Here is a 19,263-nt window from a genome sequence, read left to right as displayed (position 1 = left end):
GGAGCGGGACTCAAAGAATTGTGTAATTAGCCCCGCCCCCACAACATACATTACTACTCTGGTCTGGACCAATAAAAACGGGGCGGCCAACGATGACGCGTCCATGACGTCACAAGGTCCTGCCCCCTCCGTTTAGTTTACACAGCCGGCCAGGATCAGGGAGAATTGCCTGCTCTCCCGGGAGTTCGGGAGGACTCCCAGAAATTCGGGAGTCTCCCGGACATTCCGAGAGAGTAGGCAACTATGCTTCATTGTAACACTACCACATTCCATTCACCTACATTCCTATTACGTTTTCCATACCACCACTGTGACCTATTGTATAATATATCCCTGATGATTTGTATCTTCATCTTTTGGCCTGGAACATGATGAAGAACAATAGCAAGTGGTGTCTCCAGGATGGAAAAGAAATGGACACTTACATCCAGAAGAAGCCGCACCACCTCCGTTTTTCCGCACAGGGCCGCCTCGTGTAGAGCTGTTCCAGATTTGGTTTGCCGGTTGATATCTATGCCAGCTTGCAGCAGAAGCCTGACAAGGAGAGAGAGAGAGAGGATGAAAGAAATATTTTACTTTTATGGAAGACCCAAAGGAGAATAATAGGTGTACACGCTCTATGCACATGCTCTACCAATGCTAGGGAACCTGTCCAATCCGTTACCTACCAATGTAAGAACCTCAGATGCTCCAGGGCTACCTCTGGGTTAGAGATGAGCCAATCTGCTGTGAAATGTATCATGGATCGTGCTGGAGAAGACACGGAGATCTGCTGATACAATCTTTACGTTTCGCCTTTGATTCAACATTCCTTGGACTAACATTCCACATTGAGGGACTGATTCATCTTTGTGAATGCAACTTGCACTTAAAAAAATTGTACATAACTTGCACGCACAACCGCCCGTATTCAAATACAAGCGGATCTCCAGAAATGTTTCCAATTGAACCTGGGTGTAAGTATACTCTGGCTACACATTACTTGTCGTATGACAGACTGTAGGATACAGTACATATGTACAATATCAAGCACCATCAGAACGCATGCAAAATAAAAAATGTTCTATCAATTAAATTAACTATTAATACTATGATCATTAATAAAACTACATGTTAACATCTGTTCTCCTCCTATTATATACACTTTTCTGATTTCTTCTTTCTTGTGTCTGTCGTGTATTGTATCTGTTGGCGGATTGTGATATCTTTGCATGATTCTGTTTTTGAAGCATGTTTTGTGTGCTGTTTGTGTTCCTCTATTCTGATAATAAATGATGACTGACCTTAATAGTGATGACTGACACCTATACCTGCCAGAAGATGTGTTTGCAAGTAAGAGAGACTATAAAAATTCTTAAAATTGTTTAACATGTATTTTTTTTGTGTAATTTGTTTTTATTAGGATATTTAGAGGGGTGGGGAACGAATTTACGGAGGTGGTGTAAACGACAGGCAGTAGGATGAAGCAAAAAAAAATTATACTGACTTGGCCGACTGATAATAAATGATGACTGACCTTAATAATGACAAAACAAGTCCCCGACAGTGTGATAACAAATCACGATCAGCAGTAAGAACGGCAGCGCGTTTTGACGTCGATTTAAATTGCGATCTCTATATCAGTATTTTTAAAGCGGCAATGACGCTTCTCATCCGACCTAACTCTTACACTTAGCGGCATATTCAATTGGTGGCGGAAACGCTAAAAATAGTGCGCGTAATTACCGTTGTTACGGTAGTTTTCTCGCTGGATTTCAGCTCGCAGCTCCCTGAGCCGCGAGCTGAAATCCAGCTTACTATTACCTCATCAACGGTAATAGTTTTAATGCCGCGGGGATTCAAAACAATTGAATATGCCCCTTAGGCTTAGTGTTAGGAATAGGGTTAGTGGTTAGGAATAACAATAAGGTTAGGGTTAGGGACCCTAATTAATTGTGTGATATTGGATAGACAACCATTGTTCACTGTATCAGCACCCTCTACCGACCTATCCTTCTGTTTGCACTATTAATAATTCATGTATTAATGTAATATTATTTGAACAGACCAAAACAAAAGAGTGTGGTAAAAATGCAGATTCCTACCAAGCCATTAAGTAAAATGAAAACAAGCAAACTCAGATCAATGCAGCAGCCGTACTTTCAGCAGAAATCCATCTAGTTATGCTGAAGAACAACGTCCTGCTCTCTTAACAGCAGCAGGAGGCTCTAATGTCCTCGTGTAGTCGTCTTGTTGTCACAAACTCAGAAGATACCCAAAACACAGCACAGCAGCATTAGGTCAAGAAGCAAGAAATGTATTTACTAGCTAATGTAGACACACCACAGCTGTCAAAAAAGTTGACAGCGGTGACAAGTGAAAGTGTACAATTACCCAATTCTCCAGAGCAAATGCAAAGTCTACATTTGGAGAATGATAAAAATAGAGATGCAGAAGAAGGTTGGGGGTGGTGATGATGATAATGGATCACTTAGTTTGCAATTATCTCCCCAGTTGTTACCCACAAGGTTGACATCCTCCACTATTCCTAGTGCTTGTTCAGGTTAGGAAGAAATTGTCATTGTGAAAGTTAAAAACTGAAGTCCCCACCATATGGAAAAGCCCTCCAGATAGCCCACCAGTGGAATTAGGATCAGGGAGGGAAAACAAGGAAAGTAGGACGTGTGTTCTCCATTCTGGTGGTGGCGACCAGTGAAGCCTCTAGATCAGTGGTCAGGGAACAGGGGTAAATTACCCCAAATGGGGTAAAAATGAAATTCCTGCGGGTAATGCTGCCGATTCATGCACAGGGCGAAAACTGCAATCAGAAAAAATGGTGACTCCCTTGTGACTTTATCATGACAGCAAACTATATTCAGGGCTTTGCCTTTGGTAGTTTTCTTCCTTTTCTGATCTTTACGTTCTAGAACAGCGGTCAGGGAAATTTTTGTACCTTTTACCCCAAAATATATTTAGATACGCCGACGTTACCCCCTTGATTTGAAAGGAAGGAAATCATATTATTAATTATTGGAATTCAACATTTTATTGAATCTATTCAAAATTTCTTTGAAAGCTTCAACTTCAAAACTTCAGATTTTGGAGAAATGATGTTGCTTCATTTTTGATACCAGAGCATCAATATTGGGGCATTTTGATGTCAGAGCAATTTGGATACAGTCTTCAGCGTCCAATCAAATTTCTCTGCTTTGTTTTTATGTTCGTTAGAGTGGAAAATCTTTGTTCGCAAAGGTAGGTTGTTGCAAAAGGCAGCAACATTTTGACTGCCTCCTCATGTGCAATTTTGATGCCTTTACAGCTGTTGACATCCAAAAATATGACAGATCTGCTTTGTTTTCAAATGCAATACTTGCTTCATTACTGCATCGAAGCTCAAGAAATGCCTCTGCCAACCCTTGAGGCTCTTCTGGTACAACAGCAAGTTCACATTTAAAGGGGTCTACAATCCAACTGACAGCATGTCAATCGGCAGCATTACCCCCAGGAATTTCATTTTTCAATTTACCCCTGTTCCCTGACCACTGATGTAGAAGAATACTGTGAACAGGTGACTGTGTTTAGCTGGAATGAGATCGTTTTGCAGTAATAAATCTGGTTGTATTTCCCGCTCTTATACAAAAACGTGCTGCGTGGATTCTAACGGCCTCTACTATATCACAGTGACTGGGTGCTTATGAGAACTTACATTACTTCTGAGGCCTGAGCCTACTGACCCCTAAAAAAAATAATAAAAATGTTCTCTGGTTTTATTGCCAGATATTTCTACATCCGTAGACAGCCAGGAACGCTCCTGTCAGTATCTTCCGTCTATTGCCAAGTATAATGCCAGGACACAATTTATATCACAGCACTAGAAATCACTAGAATACTATTCCTGGGATTAGCTCATCCACTGTTTGGGCAGCTTATAAAGCGGTGGTTCGCGGAAAACTGATAAGTTTGGCGACCACGTGCAAAAAAGCCGAACTTCAAGAGATCCGAGATCCGACTTATGTTTCAAGCACTGGAAGAGGAAGATAAGTATACTCAATCCAAAGAATTATACTAAAAAATAGTCAATGTCAGAGATGAATAGAACTATCTTCCTACTCAGGTACCCATAAGATTCTCCCAACAGTCAAAAATATATATTTTATTTCAAACGGCAATTGAGACTTTGCCATCCCGATAGACGTTGCCATGACTACAAACTCGATTGCATATTTAAACTATGTAAACAAATGATTGATGATCTAGGTAGACTAGAGGAATGGTCAAGAGAGTGGCAACTACAGTTCAATGCCAAAAAATACAAAATCATGCACTTGGACCTAAAAAACCCAAAGGCTAAATATAGTATTAATGGCACTAAATGGAAACTACCGAGGAGGAAAGGGATCTAGGAGTCACTATTTCAGGTGACTGAAAGGCAAGTAAGTAATGTTACACAGCAATGAGGAAGGCCAGTCAGATGCTTGGTTATATAGGGAGAGGAATCAGTAGCAGAAATAAGTAATAATACCACTGTATAGGTCATTGGTACGGCCTCATCTAGAATATTGTGTTCAGTTGTGGAGGCCATATCTCCAGAAGGATAGAAATACATTAGAGACTGTACAAAGAAGGGCAACTAAAATGGTGCATGGCCTACAGCACAAAACTTACCCGGAAAGACTAAAAGATCTTAATATGTATAATTTGGAGCAGAGAAGGGAGAGGGGGACATTATAGAAACCTTCAAATATATCAAGGGTTATAACAAGATACAGGAGGGAAACATTCTTCAAAGTAAGAGAAGTATTAGAACACGAGGACATGTACTGACACTGGGGGGGGGAAGTAGGTTCAGAGGAAATTTGAGGAAATACTACTTCACAGAGAGGGTAGTGGATAAGTGGAATAGCCTCCCATCAGAGGTGATAGAGGCTAATACAGTAGAGCAGTTTAAACATGCTTGGGATAGACATAAGGATATCCTTACAAAGATTAAAGGATCAAATAGGGTTTGAGGTTACTCCAGGTTAAAAAATGGGTAGACTAGATGGGCCAAGTGGTTCTTATCTGCCATCAAATTCTATGTTTCTATTTCACACCCTCTCACGACTTAAAATAAGCTCCTCTAAAAATGTGCCCCAGAATACCAACCTAAATCTGCCTGCCATGATTATTATAAAAGATAAGTCCCCTTACTTTTGGAATAGACATACTTCTCCTCACCTTGAAGTACATATTCATAACCATCTACCCAACTTTTAGGATGTAAATTACAACCTTCATCTTAAATCCTTAACTGTAAACCTTAATAGGTGATGCCACTTCCCTGTTTCCTGGTTAGGCTGCATATACGCTATCAAAATTACTCTATTTTACAAACTAATGTATTTCTTCTAGCCCCTACCAACTACCCAACTGACTGTGTCTTTTCAGAAACTGAATACAATATGCCCATATATATGAATTCACTAATCCCCACACACTATTTCTCCACAGCAAGCATGAAAACTTGTCAGTCACACTCTGTTGGTTCAGATAGTGGACTCTAATCATTGCTATGAAGAGAAATTGGCAAAGATGCAACAACAAGCTTGTCCCTCGCTACCAACTACTCAAGTGAAGCAAATATTATAGCCCTCTAGCAACGAGAAACCATACAGCAACACACACAAAAGGGAGAAAAGCAGACACAGAGAGGCACAACAAATATAAAGCAGTACACATAAGTAAGAGTAACAAAGATACAAAACATTCTACAGGCACATATAAAACAGATACACAAGTCAGGGCAGCAGCACACATAAGAGTAACAAAGATACAAAACATTCTACAGGCACTTGTAAAACAGACACACAAGTCAGGGCAGCAGCACACATAAGTAAGAGTAAAAAAACATACAAAACATTCTACAAGCACATGTAAAACAGACACACAAGTCAGGACAGCAGCACACATAGAGTAACAGGGCAACACAAAGAGAGAGACCTGCCCTGAGTGACCGGCCCAACCAAGGAACAAACACCAGACTCACTATGAGTGATGTATTTATTTGTTAAGGTATATTTCAATTCTTCTATGCTTGTTTGTGTTGGTGTGGTTGTGGGTTCTCTATAGTAAGTAAATGTGTGTATATTACTGTAAAGTTTGAGTGTGGTTAACTGCAATAGTTTTGTGTGTTATTAAGTAGGAGGGAAAAAGGATTGGCATGGCCGTTGGTGTAAATAACACAAGGAAAAGGGTGTGAGAATAAACAAGACTATCTAGAAAGAGCAACAATAAGGCTGAGTAAACACTACAGAATTTTCCAACCAATGCGCAATTTACAACGATTGCGCCTACGACTGAAGTTTCGACCAGTCGGTCGATTCATGTGTACAAACTATACACGATTATTACATGATTTAGCATCCAGGCTGTCTCAAAAGATTGTGACTCCATACACACTGAAGTGATATATGGCTGCCCGGCAGCAATATGCTAAATAAATTTAAATAAAGCACATTATTCCCATTTGATTGACGTTTTGACATTGCACCATGTGGGAGACGTAGAGACAACATCATAAATTTAAATACATGCACCTAGAAAGGAGTCGCTGTTTGAGGAACTACATCAAGTCGAGCAATTAGTAGTGATTTTGTACACACTGCAGGATTAGAATGCCGTTGGAACGAGATTTATAGTTCTGCTGAACACTCAAATGAAACGACAATCGGTACTTTGAAACGACGATCGTTCATCATGTAAGTGTACACATTAATGTGATATTGGCCCAAAAGGTCGTTTAACACTGGACTGACCCAATAGTTGGCTGAAAACAGTGTATTGTTCATCCAACCTAAATAGTGAGAGGATTTAACACCATGATTACACTGCATCGCTTCAATTATTTCATATATATTATTTAGCTCTGTCAATACACAAGCTTTTATATATTAATTTTACCAAATCATCTGCTGACATCAGAAGTTTTAACAGTGAACACAAAAATAGTTATGGGGACTGGGGATTTTATCGTCTACATCTTGCGGAAGACGTTGTAAAGGGGGCTTTTTTTCCACTTTAAATAGCAAGTTAAGTACCATTTAAGCATGCATATGTTATTTTTCTTGGCTATTCTCCTACAAATTATTATCTTCTTTTCAAAAGCTCTCTGATTGAAAAACAAAAATGGCTGCCAGACACAGTCAGTCTGCTACACAGACACAGGCTCATAGCCCTCAGCATGTCATGTGATGGCAGAGGGGATAGAAGGCGGATGTCACAGTGTAGATAGAGTTCAGAGAGGCGGTCCAAAGCATCTCTGCTCACAACATCACGTACTATGTGACTGTGGTTGCCATGGTAGTTCAAACTCATAAATTCTTAATAGTAACCGGTAAAAATAGTAGTAAATGTCAATATTCTTGATATAGCCTGCCACAGTGATTTAGGTTGTGAAAAAACACCCCACACCTGACTTCTTCATTTAATTAAATATAATCTTATTAATAATTTAATTTTGACTATAGATACAATTTAGAAATGAAAGAACGCTCTCTAGGCTATTTGAATGTATCATTAATTAGCATTTAATTAGACGACAGCAATCCTCACCTAATGATGTCGATGTGGCCGTTTTTGGCTGCCAGGTGCAGGGGGCTGGTACCGTTTGGGTCCGTGCTGTCTCCGGGCTTTGGTTCTAGCAATGCTGCACACATATTACTGTTTAACAACAGCTGAACAACCTACAAATGATAGACAGAGGTTGTTATAACATGGCAGATACCAGGCTGCCCTCCTCCCTATCGGTCCTAACAGTTGGTGCATATTACATATGGCACAATCCCATCTATCTAATGATTTGTGATGGACATTTTATTTTTTTGTATGTTCTGATGACCAATATTTAATCTAACAAGTCATGAAAAACAATTCATTGAACCCCCATGAAAAGTGTTAACACTACACAAGGGACGTCCACATTGAACGCTGGATGCAGCATGTCCTACTATCCACGCTAAGTGCAGCATTCTTTGAATGCCCTTGGGCGCTGCCAGCATTTCCAAGGGCTCAATACCATGCAGTGAATGCAACTCAGAATGAATATACCAGGAAAGCAGGGAAAGAGCCGCGTGTACAAACCTGAACACCGCCCACACAGGGCAGGCGGAATGACCAAAGTTCTGTCCTATCTGGCGAAACACCAAATCTAGTTGGTCGCTGGTTGGACTGAACTAAAAGATCCCATTTAGCGCAGACAAATGATGACCTTATGGTCCAAAAATAAAGTGATATCTGGGAAAATTTGAAAAATTTGGGCAAATTGGCTGACATAATCGCTGTAACCAGCCTTAGACGAGTCTAGACAGCAACATAACTAGGGAAGTACTCATGATACGTCGTGCTGCATCCATATTGTCCACCTCACTAGAACACATCCCACCCCCGCCACCAGAAAGCCATGGACAAAACTTACCCCAACTCTTCCAAACTCACAGGCCAAGTCCAGGGGCGTCTTCCCGGATATATCCATGATACAGGGGTTAGACTGGTGCTGAAGCAACATCTCAGACTGAACAACAGAGGGTGAAGAGAATTGACAGTTAGTGGTGGGGCAGACGTCTTTCCATGCAGTGTAACCTGTGCTATTCAATAACTTATTAGTAACTTATTATTAACTTAGTTAATGACTAATAATTTGCATAGGAGCGTGTCTGTCCAAGATCGCAAGAAACGCTTCTGGTAATTGACCCTTTGTCAGGTACTTAGTGATTACAGGACGGAAGCGAGGGCATCGCCATTACAGCAAAATGCATGTTACTAACTAAGGGCCTGATTCATCATGGATAGTAAAGCAAAAAAAATGAGTAAATTTGCACCTTGGCAAAACCATGCTGCATTGGAGGGGGAGGTAAATTTAAAATGTGATGGCAGATTTATACTTGGGGTAGGGCATGTCCTAGATAAACTTTATATTTCAGTGTACAAATAAAGCTATCAAGTATTTGTGTCCTACATGAAAAAACAGCCAGTATTTAACTTATGTGCAAAATAATTAACTAATGTGCACCCCTTGTATTGTAACATGGTTTTGTCCAGGAGAAAACTTACTCCTTTTTTTGCCTTACTCTCCTTAATGAATCAGGCCCTAAATCACTGGAATATCACAAGTACGTTGTATGATTTACAAAGATACACAGTTGCACAGCTACAACTTGCATTGTAAAATGTACGAAAAAAAATATGTGGAATACGACTATTGTATTGTAAAAACGCATCCAAGCTTAAAATATCCGAGCTCAAAAAATTGATGGATTTGTATACAGTAAATAAATGTGCATAATAATTCTCTAAAAAAAAAAGATTTAGGCATAATTAGTTACAATGTGAGGTCAAAATATATGGTTGATAACCTAAAAATAATATATTTACTAAATAATTATTAAATATCTATGTACAAAGAACAATATTGGTTCATTGCAGTAAGTTATTGTATAGGAATTAGTAAAGTAACATTTAGGGTCATATTCAATTAGGTGTAACGATCGCAATTACTGCACTACAATGATGGTGACGGTGTATATGGGGGTAAGTCATACCGCTACATCTCCTATTGCCTCCACTGTAACACTATCACATACCAGTCACTCACATATATATACATACATACATACATACACACACACACAGACACTGGTGGAGGTGACTGTGTATATGGGGGGAAGTCATACCGCTACATCTCCTATTGCCTCCACTGTAACACTATCACATTCCAGTCACTCACATATATATATATATATATATATATATATATATATATACATACATACATACACACACACACACACACACACACACACACACACACACACACAGTGATGGAGGTGACAGTGTATACGGTGGTATGCCATGCTGTCACATCTCCTACTGCCTTCACTGTAACACTATCACATTCCATTCACATAGATTTTCATTATATTTATCATACCACCACTTCTAAATGTCCACTTCGACCCCTGCTCTATGTAGGAACTCAAAACTAAAAGGAAAATAATAATACATAAATTATAGTCTACATCCTGATGACTTGTAGATGTAATTTAGCATCTTCCTTGCTTATGTTCTCTTTATATCATAAAGGCGGAGTTATTTATGGCTGTTGCACTTGGATATGACACATATCTGCTTTACCCTCTTCTGTAGTCCGGATAATAATTCTGTGTCATATCCCAGGGCAGCAAAAAAATCTGTCTAAATGATCTAAAGTCCTTCCTGAAATGCACAGAAGGATGTAAGTGAGATAGAGCAATGCATTTAGAGAAAAAATTGCTCAAGGTTGCAGGATGGTGTGAGCTATATATGCTGCACTCCTGGTTGCTTTGTATCTTCTACTCAATTTAAAAAGAAGCAAAAAATTAATTATATACATGACTGAAGCCACTTAGGTTTCATACACATGGCAAATGGCACACACATGGCACATAGTATACACATGGCATACACATGGCCCATGGCATACACACATGGCACATGGTATACACATGGCATACACATGGCCCATGGTATACACACATGGCACATGGTATACACATGGCATACACATGGCCCATGGCATACACACATGGCACATGGTATACACATGGCATACACATGGCCCATGGCATACACACATGGCACATGGTATACACATGGCATACACATGGCCCATGGCATACACACATGGCACATGGTATACACATGGCACACACACATGGCACACACATAGCACATGGTATACACACATGGCACATGGTATACACATGGCATACACATGGCATACACATAGCACATGGCATACACACGACATACCCATGACATACACATGGCACATTACATACACATTGTATGCACATGGCATACACATAGCACATGGCATACACATAGCACATGGCATAAACAGGGCACACGACATGCACATGGCATACACATAGCACATGGCATACACATAGCACATGGCATACACAGGGCACACGACATGCACATGGCATACACAGGGCACACGTCATGCACACGACATACACATAGCACATGGCATACACATAGCACATGGCATAAACAGGGCACATGGCATACACATAGCACATGGCATACACAGGGCACACGACATGCACATGGCATACACAGGGCACACGACATGCACATGGCATACACATAGCACATGGCTGAAGCATTTTGGGGCTCCTGCAATTTACAAACAGTAATTACTGGCACCACCTATGCTCTGCTGCTATATTCTCTGTGACCCTGAGCATCATGTTTTGCAGATTATCCTGGTGTCATCTGTTTACACCAAGAGAAATCTTTTGTATAAATGAAGATCTCCAGATTGTAATAACAGACAGAATTAAACAGACTGGTGTTTATAACACACTTTCCTGGCGGTGTCATCACAAAAGAAATGAGACGGTTTAATTTTTCACATAAGACTAAGGACTAAGGCTGCCTGATGTGACCTCTGCATTACACTCACGTGTGGCGATATCTTCCCTTTTACACGTGGATGCCCCAGCACAATTATTCTTTAATAATTTCTAACCTGTTCATTCTGACTGTAAACAGGAAGGGACCTTTATGGACCACACTAAATGCAGCCACAAAGCCACGGATGTCAATACATCTGTCACTTTACATTCCAGGTATTTTGGACCATCCCCTTAATTACAACATTTCCTTTTGTTTCCTAAAATACAGCGCGGTGGATCCTTAGTTACGTCTATAAAAGTAAGTGGACAGTGGGTCTGTCTGTTTCAGGTATCACTAGTATTTGTTTACATCCATGCTTTACCAGCTCTTCATTCTTCACCACCGGGAGATGTGTGAGGATAGAGATAATGAAACAGAAGCGTCATTTTGCCGTGGGGAGCAAGGCCATAATGACGCAATTTGCTCCCATCCTGCCCACTTCACTTGGAGGTGGGCAGGTATGACTTTCCTGTGCTTAGATGCTGCACAATATTTATAGTCTGACGTTCCATCTCCATATCCTTCAAAGACTTAGGAGAATCAAGTTGTATGGGGGCTATTAAGGCTATGCAGCCAGCAACTAAACTGGGAACGCTCCATGTATACCCACTCTCCAGCCTGTAAAGCTCAGATTTGAGCACAATATAAGGTGCATTAGTGTGGCAGACGGCATCTAGCAAGAAATGCCAAGATTGCCCAGCTCCTCCTCTTAGAATCCGCAATCTTGATGTGTTAAACCATGTTCTTGGCCATACAAATGCACATCTGCGCTGCGTATCTGCATCTCTCCCACAATTCTCCTCCACTTCCCTCTGGGTACTGATAAGATAATCAGGTAAGTGCATCCTACTGAGAGACACAGGTGAAGTCAGATAGTTCTAGGTATTCCTAAATTACCCACAATTCTTCCATTATGGGACAAGTCACGTGACTCTCTGTACCACTGTACAATAGACCAGCCTTACTGCAAGTATACATACACTGTGGCAGCCAGGGCAGGATGTAATTCTCTTCAAACATAGAGATGACCCCTTTAAAATACTGTGGTAACCCCCCCCCCCCCTTCTCTCCTAATCCCCAGTTATCCAACATCTCCTCTCTGTTTACTCATAACTACCACCATTTAGAATACCAAGAGCAGGACAACGTAAGCCCCGCCCCCAATTCCAACCAAACTCTGCCCACAAATGGTCAAATTTGGCTATAATACTACCTACTTTTCTGCTAAGCCCCACCCTTTTGCGGGCCAAAATCAGGTGTCCCGCCACTATCGGGACAGTTGGGAGGTATGCTGGTAAAAAGTTATATTTCTATGTACCCTCTATCTGTAAATACACAAATCTCAATAATAAGAGCAAATTGAAAGAATATTTTGTTGTAATATAAGGGTAAGAAGCTGCTTATTGTTATATTGTTATAGCTGAGCAAACGATGGCTTCCACTTACCACATCATAATGTCCATGCTGGGCTGCCTGGTGCAAAGGAATCTGCCCCTCGTCTGATTGGATGTTCACCGCAGAGCCTGACATAAGAAGCAGTTTCATTGGTTCCTTCTTGCCCTGCCAGGCCGCGTAATGGAGGGGGCGCATCCCTGCGTAACAACACACAGATCAACACAGCGGCCAATAAGATCCAACCTAATATCTGTACATACTTTACATTCCTTCATACCAGATTGTGTAACGTGGGAACATTTTCCTGTTCTGTATAAACGAGTCCAAGAGGTAGGTTTATTAAATCTTCTAAAATGGAAAGTGGAGGTGTTGCCCCATAGCAACCAATCAGATTCCACCTACCATTTATCTAGTACATTCTAGAAGATGATGGCTAGAATCTGATTGGTTGCTATGGGCAAAGCCTCCACTTTTTCTTTTGGGAGTTTTAGTAAATCTACCCCCCCCTAGTATATTTGTAACTGGAACGGTGACCCTGCGTAAAACTTTAAGCGGAAAGTTCTTTAACAGTGCGACAATACAGTTTTTGGCCATTCTTAGTCCCCATGCATGGGATGCTCTACAAAGTACTCCATAGTAATATGTGTCAGCTAAGTAGGTAGTTATCACTTGTATACTGATCTCTAGTCTGATTAACTGATTTATTTAATGCAGAGGTTTCACAAATGTAGTATTTCCAGTATTTCTCATAGACCACTAACATGGCCAACGCCAGTCCATCACCACAAGTAGAGCCTCTGGTTGGCTGCGACTCGCAGATCCGCAACAGCTGCAAACACGCAGATTGCCAACGACTAATGTAGACCAGTCATGTAGAAAATGTAAAGACTTCCATAAAAGGCCAAGCTGCCTCCGTGTGCCCCCTGCTCTTACCCCTGACATGGATGGTCACTGCATATTAAGCCTTCCTATGCTCTGGATAACATTTGTGTCTCACTCAGTATTACACAGCGTGTCCCCGGCCGTTCCTCTCACCTTTGTTATCTTTGATGTCCACGGCAGCCTGAGCCTCCAGCAGAAGAGAGATGAGCTCAGTGTTCCCGATGAGGGCAGCGTGGTGCAGGGCTGAGAACCTGCAAGAGACAAGACCCCCAGCGTTAATGTCAATCTAACACCTACTCCAGCGGCACAGCTCCTGAGACACTGTCACCCAACGCCATCCCTTATCAGCCTACAAACCCCATGACATAAAGCCATTATTAAAAAAAATAATGACAGGCAGGGCTATATTGAGCCGATGCCCTAGATATTGGGAATAAGTACCCGCTAAATAAATGACTGCGTACCACACATGCCCATGCACAATAGTATCACACAATATGCGACAAAGAGCCTTGTTTTTGCACCGTTGCGCCCGGATGGCATCAAGGTGCTCACTTTCCCTTAGGAGACACTTCCACCAATTAGTAGTGCACCTCGCTGAGTGGAGAGTGGCATCTAAACAGGTGGACTGTGCGAAACATTACATCATATGCCACCCTCCTACCACTTTAGCTCCAACCTTCTCAATAACATAAACAATTCTGTTTGTCTCCAATAACACTGTCCAGTTTAGTCTTGTTTATGGCTGAAATTAGCTATGAGAGCATGGGGACATGGGGACTTTCAGCTGCATGAGTCACACTTGTGCGTAAAGCTTTTCACACTCAGACGTGACACATGCAATTGCTTCTCCTCCAAAGTGCAATAGGAAGGTTAAGGTGGAAAATGAGTCCCATTAAAAGTAGACCGTCAGCGGAAATCTGGATGCACAGATTGACCAAAGCTGAGTTGGCATTTTTTTATGGGCTCGTCAGTTTATCCAGCCCTGACATAAGACACATTAGAAGTCTCTGGACTCTAGTTATTATTATTCTTATAGTTGCAGATTTAAACTGTATTGCATTTATTATCTTTTCAGCCTCTCTGTAAATGCCATTCCAGGAAAGAGAAATCACAGCCCCACAAGCACTATGCCCCTATGCCCAAAGGTCGGAGGGCCTAGAGCCCAGCTCTATGCCCAAGACGTATCTGCAGAGATAATTAGATCCCCGACCGGCCGGCGGCTACCTGTACACTTGTTGTCTGATGCTGATTACAACATCAGGGATAATGTTAGCAGATACAGGGCCATGGTTGAGTAAAGCTGTACAGCTTATTGAAGCGGAAAATCAGAATGGAGATTCCCCCTCCGTGCATCCAGTCTGATACGGCAATGTCAGTGCCAGAGGATGCGGAGGCTTGTCAGGGAATTATGCATTACGCTGCCAGAAGGTAGAGTGTTTCATGTAAGGCGGCCAGGAGGACATGCCAGCAGACACACAGTTTTGGAAGCCCTGTCACACTTATATACTGTACACGGCAATGCTACGTGTAACTAAGCAGAATTCCAGGACAATTCCACGGAACTGCAGAAATTAATTGATCTCTAAACACATTCAAACCTGTAACACACAGGCCTAATGGGGAAATACAACGTATTTAAAGGAGGACTCCACCTTCACAGAATTCTACTGCCCAAACAGGTGTTTATTTTTCTAAACTTTATGTACAATGACAGATCCGATATCCAATGCACACACAGTACCTAAGCTTATCTGTTGTTGTATCCACGGGCAACCAAATAAACATTGTCTTCCTGGACAGCGGAATTCTCTGAAGGTGGAGTTCTCTATTAACTCTTAAATCATGTTCATAAGTCATGTTCTCAACTGATAATAAGATGATGCTGCAAACATTGCTATTTATTTTTGCCTGTTGGTGGATTTGCCTGTGTTTGTTAATCAGCCTGACGTCTCTCCCTGCTGTACACTTATTGATAGTGCGAGCTTAAAAAATAGATTTCTAGACTTTTCCTCTATAATTGATTCACAGATCAATGTAAAAAAAGAAAGGGGACGGGGTATTGGTTATACAGACAGGGAATAAAAAAAACAGACAATTTACAGATATTTTATGTTCATAAATTAATTTTAGAGTTCCCGAAAGAAACCTAATGGTTGAAATAATGTGAAGTTTAGTCCAAAACACTCATAAATGGTAGCAAAACATGTTTTTTGAAAATACCTGATGGAAGTGGCCACTTGGGGGTATATTTACTAAACTGTACGTTTGAAAAAGTGGAGATATTGCCTATAGCAACCAATCAGATTTTAGCTTTCATTTATTTAGTGCATTCTACAAAATAACAGCTAGAATCTGATTGGTTGCTATAGGCAACATCTCCACTTTTTCAAACCCGCAGTTTAGTAAATATACCCCTAGGAGTTTAAATTCAAGTGTTGAGGAATAATTTAGGATACTCTAGGAGGAGTAGGCACTTGCCTGTGCGTGATTTTTCTGATGTCACTCAAAAAGGTGAAGGTTGTTTTCAATATTGACACAACGAGAGAATCCTTCTAGACAAATAGATGTGTCTTTCAGCTTAGTTAATCTGGACTGTAAAAATTGCATTTCCATAGTTAAATCCAAGCTGGATATTTACCCTACTCGCCACCTGTTCACACAGACACACACAATCACACATCTTGTATTAGCGTAAGTAAAATTCCAACTTGTAGTTTAGGATTTCTAACAACAGGGGGATTGTAAAGGAGCGATCCTATAACACGCCCCCTGTAATGATGACATCTTCAGTCACCTACTGAGGTGATGACATCACGTAGGAGAGATGACAGTAGGTCCATGTCATCGCTCACACGTGGGCGCTAAGCATTTTGGGAGGACAGGTGGGTTTTATAAGCCCTATAGCTCCCTACTTTCCTCTTATTGTGCAGTGAGGATTTTGACAGACCTCCAAGACTCTCTCATACATCAATTGTACATCAAAATAATCAATTCAAGCAAAGATCCATCATCGACCATAACACACAGTGAGCAAAGCATGAGACACCGAGATAGACGGCTCTATCCAGGAGAACTTACAATCTATGTGAGAAAAGAGGCAGACAGAAGTTAGAGGAAGATGTATATATATAAAATATATAAGATCATATAGCAAGTAGTGGACTGAGTTCAGTGAGGATACAGTAAAAAAAAATACAGCACTTCTGTCAATGCGGGAATTCCCTGATGTTCCCCTATGTGTAATGTTTTATTCACACGTTTTGTATAATTAATGATCTTTGTACATCCAATCGTCTGAAGGGGTCAATGCCATTATATTTATTCTTCCCCTCTTGTACTTACCACTCGGTATGATTATTCTGTCAGCTATAAAAGTGTCATTGGTAATATAACAGGGGGCATGGAGAGCACAGACTCCAATAGATCAAGCTTTTAATTTTTTGTTAAAACAAGGGTACAAGAAGAACTGCACACATGTGTAGATGGATATAAGCAGGTGCATTGGTTGCTTCCTTGTTACCAACAATCAGTCCAGTTTAATCGCATTCCGCTCTACATTTCCAAGGTTTTCATCTGGAAACAGAATCACTGAGTTATTCCTTAGTGATGTTCCTCCTTTAAAGGCTGCATTCTCCTAATTATTAGTTCAGCCTATAAAATGACTGCCTCTACTATGATTAGGTGCCAGATACACCTTAAATAAGTACTTCGCACATTCACTTCACCTACAGTGAGCAAAATAAAGGTTGGTGGGAGGAGCCACACTATCATCATCACCATTTATTTATATAGCGCCACTAATTTCGCAGCGCTGTACAGAGAACTCACTCACATCAGTCCCTGCCCCATTGGAGCTTACAATCTAAATTCCCTAACACACACACAAACACACACACACACACACACACACACACACAGACTAGGGTCAATTTGATAGCAGTCAATTAACCTACCAGTATGTTTTTGGAGTGTGGGAGGAAACCAGAGCACCCAGAGGAAACCCACGCAAATACAGGGAGAACATACAAACTCCACACAGATAAGGCCATGGTTGGGAATTGAACTCGTAACCCCAGTGCTGTGAGGCAGAAGTTCTAACCACTGAGCCACCGTGCTGCCCACTCTACTGAAGGTTAATTATTAAACTAAGGGCAAACTGTTTCTTTAGAACCATATACCATATGTTTTTATGACTATGGGATGTGTTTATCATGACCCTGCTACATGGAAGATATCCTATTGTTGCCTATCGCAGAGACAGAAAATCTTCTATCACCCAATTTATCAATGAAAGGTCGCCAGGGATGCTGAGCGACGCACAGCCCCGCAGCAATACTGACTAGTAGCAGCAAGAGGAGTCCTACCACTCGCCATGCATGCATTAGCCGGCTTTCGCTTCAAGTTCCAGATTTGTAAAAAGGAAATAATAATAAAGTTTAAAAAACAAAATTGTAAAAAATTGAAGAAAGACAATGACATTAAATAAGAAAAATTAAACACTTTAGTTTACTATTAAAGCATTTTTTCCTTAGTCGACCCCTGGCCATTGCCATCCTGAGACAAAGCATGGGGAAGTTTTTGCCACAGAGACCCAGCAATAACTGCTGGGGGTAGCTTTTGATCATTAGGAAACAGCCGTAAATCCGGCAAAAACATGGATTTACAACTTTGATCATCCCGTGCATTTTGTGATCAGCCATGCATGTAATCATGACTGGCTTGGTAGTGTCATGAGATACTGCGTAGAGGGCTGCTATTATAGGGATGTTATTATAAATGTCCTTTATTCTGGCAAGAACGCTCTTTATAAACAGCTGTGTCCAATTCCATCCAACACTTGTCTCTATGTCATTATTATCTAGATCATTGGCTGAACACCGAGATTCATCTCTCCCCATCTGACATCAGAAAGTGGGCCTCTATAACTACATATTAAACCTATTCTGACTGTCTACCAATGTCCTACATTCACTATGCATTTAGTAGTGTTGAATTTAGGATTGCCAAATTTTGCCACAAATCTGTACTTGTGAGCATCACTATGCTTCTAACCTACTATTTTTTTTTCTCTCTGATAATTAATTCACCCTCTCATCATTATATGCACACCCCTGCTTTCTTACCCCATTATGCAAGGCTTCAGTGAGAAGAGAGATTTAGCAGACACATAGTTCAGAAATCGAGATGGTTCATGACTGCTGTAATATGCACCCAAATATTTTGTTTTAAAGGATAACTCCTTGAGTGGAGTTCCATAAGAAAAACATTGATGCAGAATATTAATCACCCGGATCCTGATTCTTGGCAACATACGACAATGGTCACATCCTAGGTGTCAATACTGTCTTATGAAAAACATGTCCCTTGGGCTGGGGTAAGACGTGTCCCTATTGTCTACCTCATTTGTGGATTCTGTTAGCTCCTGCTGATACAGGCTTTTATCATACAGGCATCGTGTTTTCCATCAGCAACATGCTACCGGCAGGAATGAGGAGAGTATTCCAGGACCATGGCAATCATGGGGGA

General features: G+C 41.0%; 1 protein-coding gene across 4 annotated transcripts in view; it reads right to left on the bottom strand.

Moving 5' to 3' along the window:
- Positions 1-19,263, bottom strand: part of CASKIN1 (CASK interacting protein 1) — a 160,091-nt gene that overhangs the window by 39,318 nt on the left and 101,510 nt on the right. For all 4 annotated transcript variants that reach the window (XM_075179309.1, XM_075179311.1, XM_075179312.1 and 1 more), the window contains exons 3-7: positions 13,888-13,985; positions 12,904-13,049; positions 8,432-8,527; positions 7,570-7,700; positions 426-534 (exon numbers count right to left, since the gene is read on the bottom strand). In XM_075179309.1, the coding sequence (XP_075035410.1) occupies positions 426-534; positions 7,570-7,700; positions 8,432-8,527; positions 12,904-13,049; positions 13,888-13,985 (580 nt within the window). The remainder of the gene's footprint in view (positions 1-425; positions 535-7,569; positions 7,701-8,431; positions 8,528-12,903; positions 13,050-13,887; positions 13,986-19,263) is intronic.

This window comes from Mixophyes fleayi, chromosome 7 (genome assembly GCF_038048845.1).
Source record: "Mixophyes fleayi isolate aMixFle1 chromosome 7, aMixFle1.hap1, whole genome shotgun sequence".
In the NCBI taxonomy this organism is placed as follows: domain Eukaryota; kingdom Metazoa; phylum Chordata; class Amphibia; order Anura; family Limnodynastidae; genus Mixophyes; species Mixophyes fleayi.
Note: the sequence above shows the minus strand (reverse complement) of the source record. Positions and strands in the feature narration are given on the sequence as shown.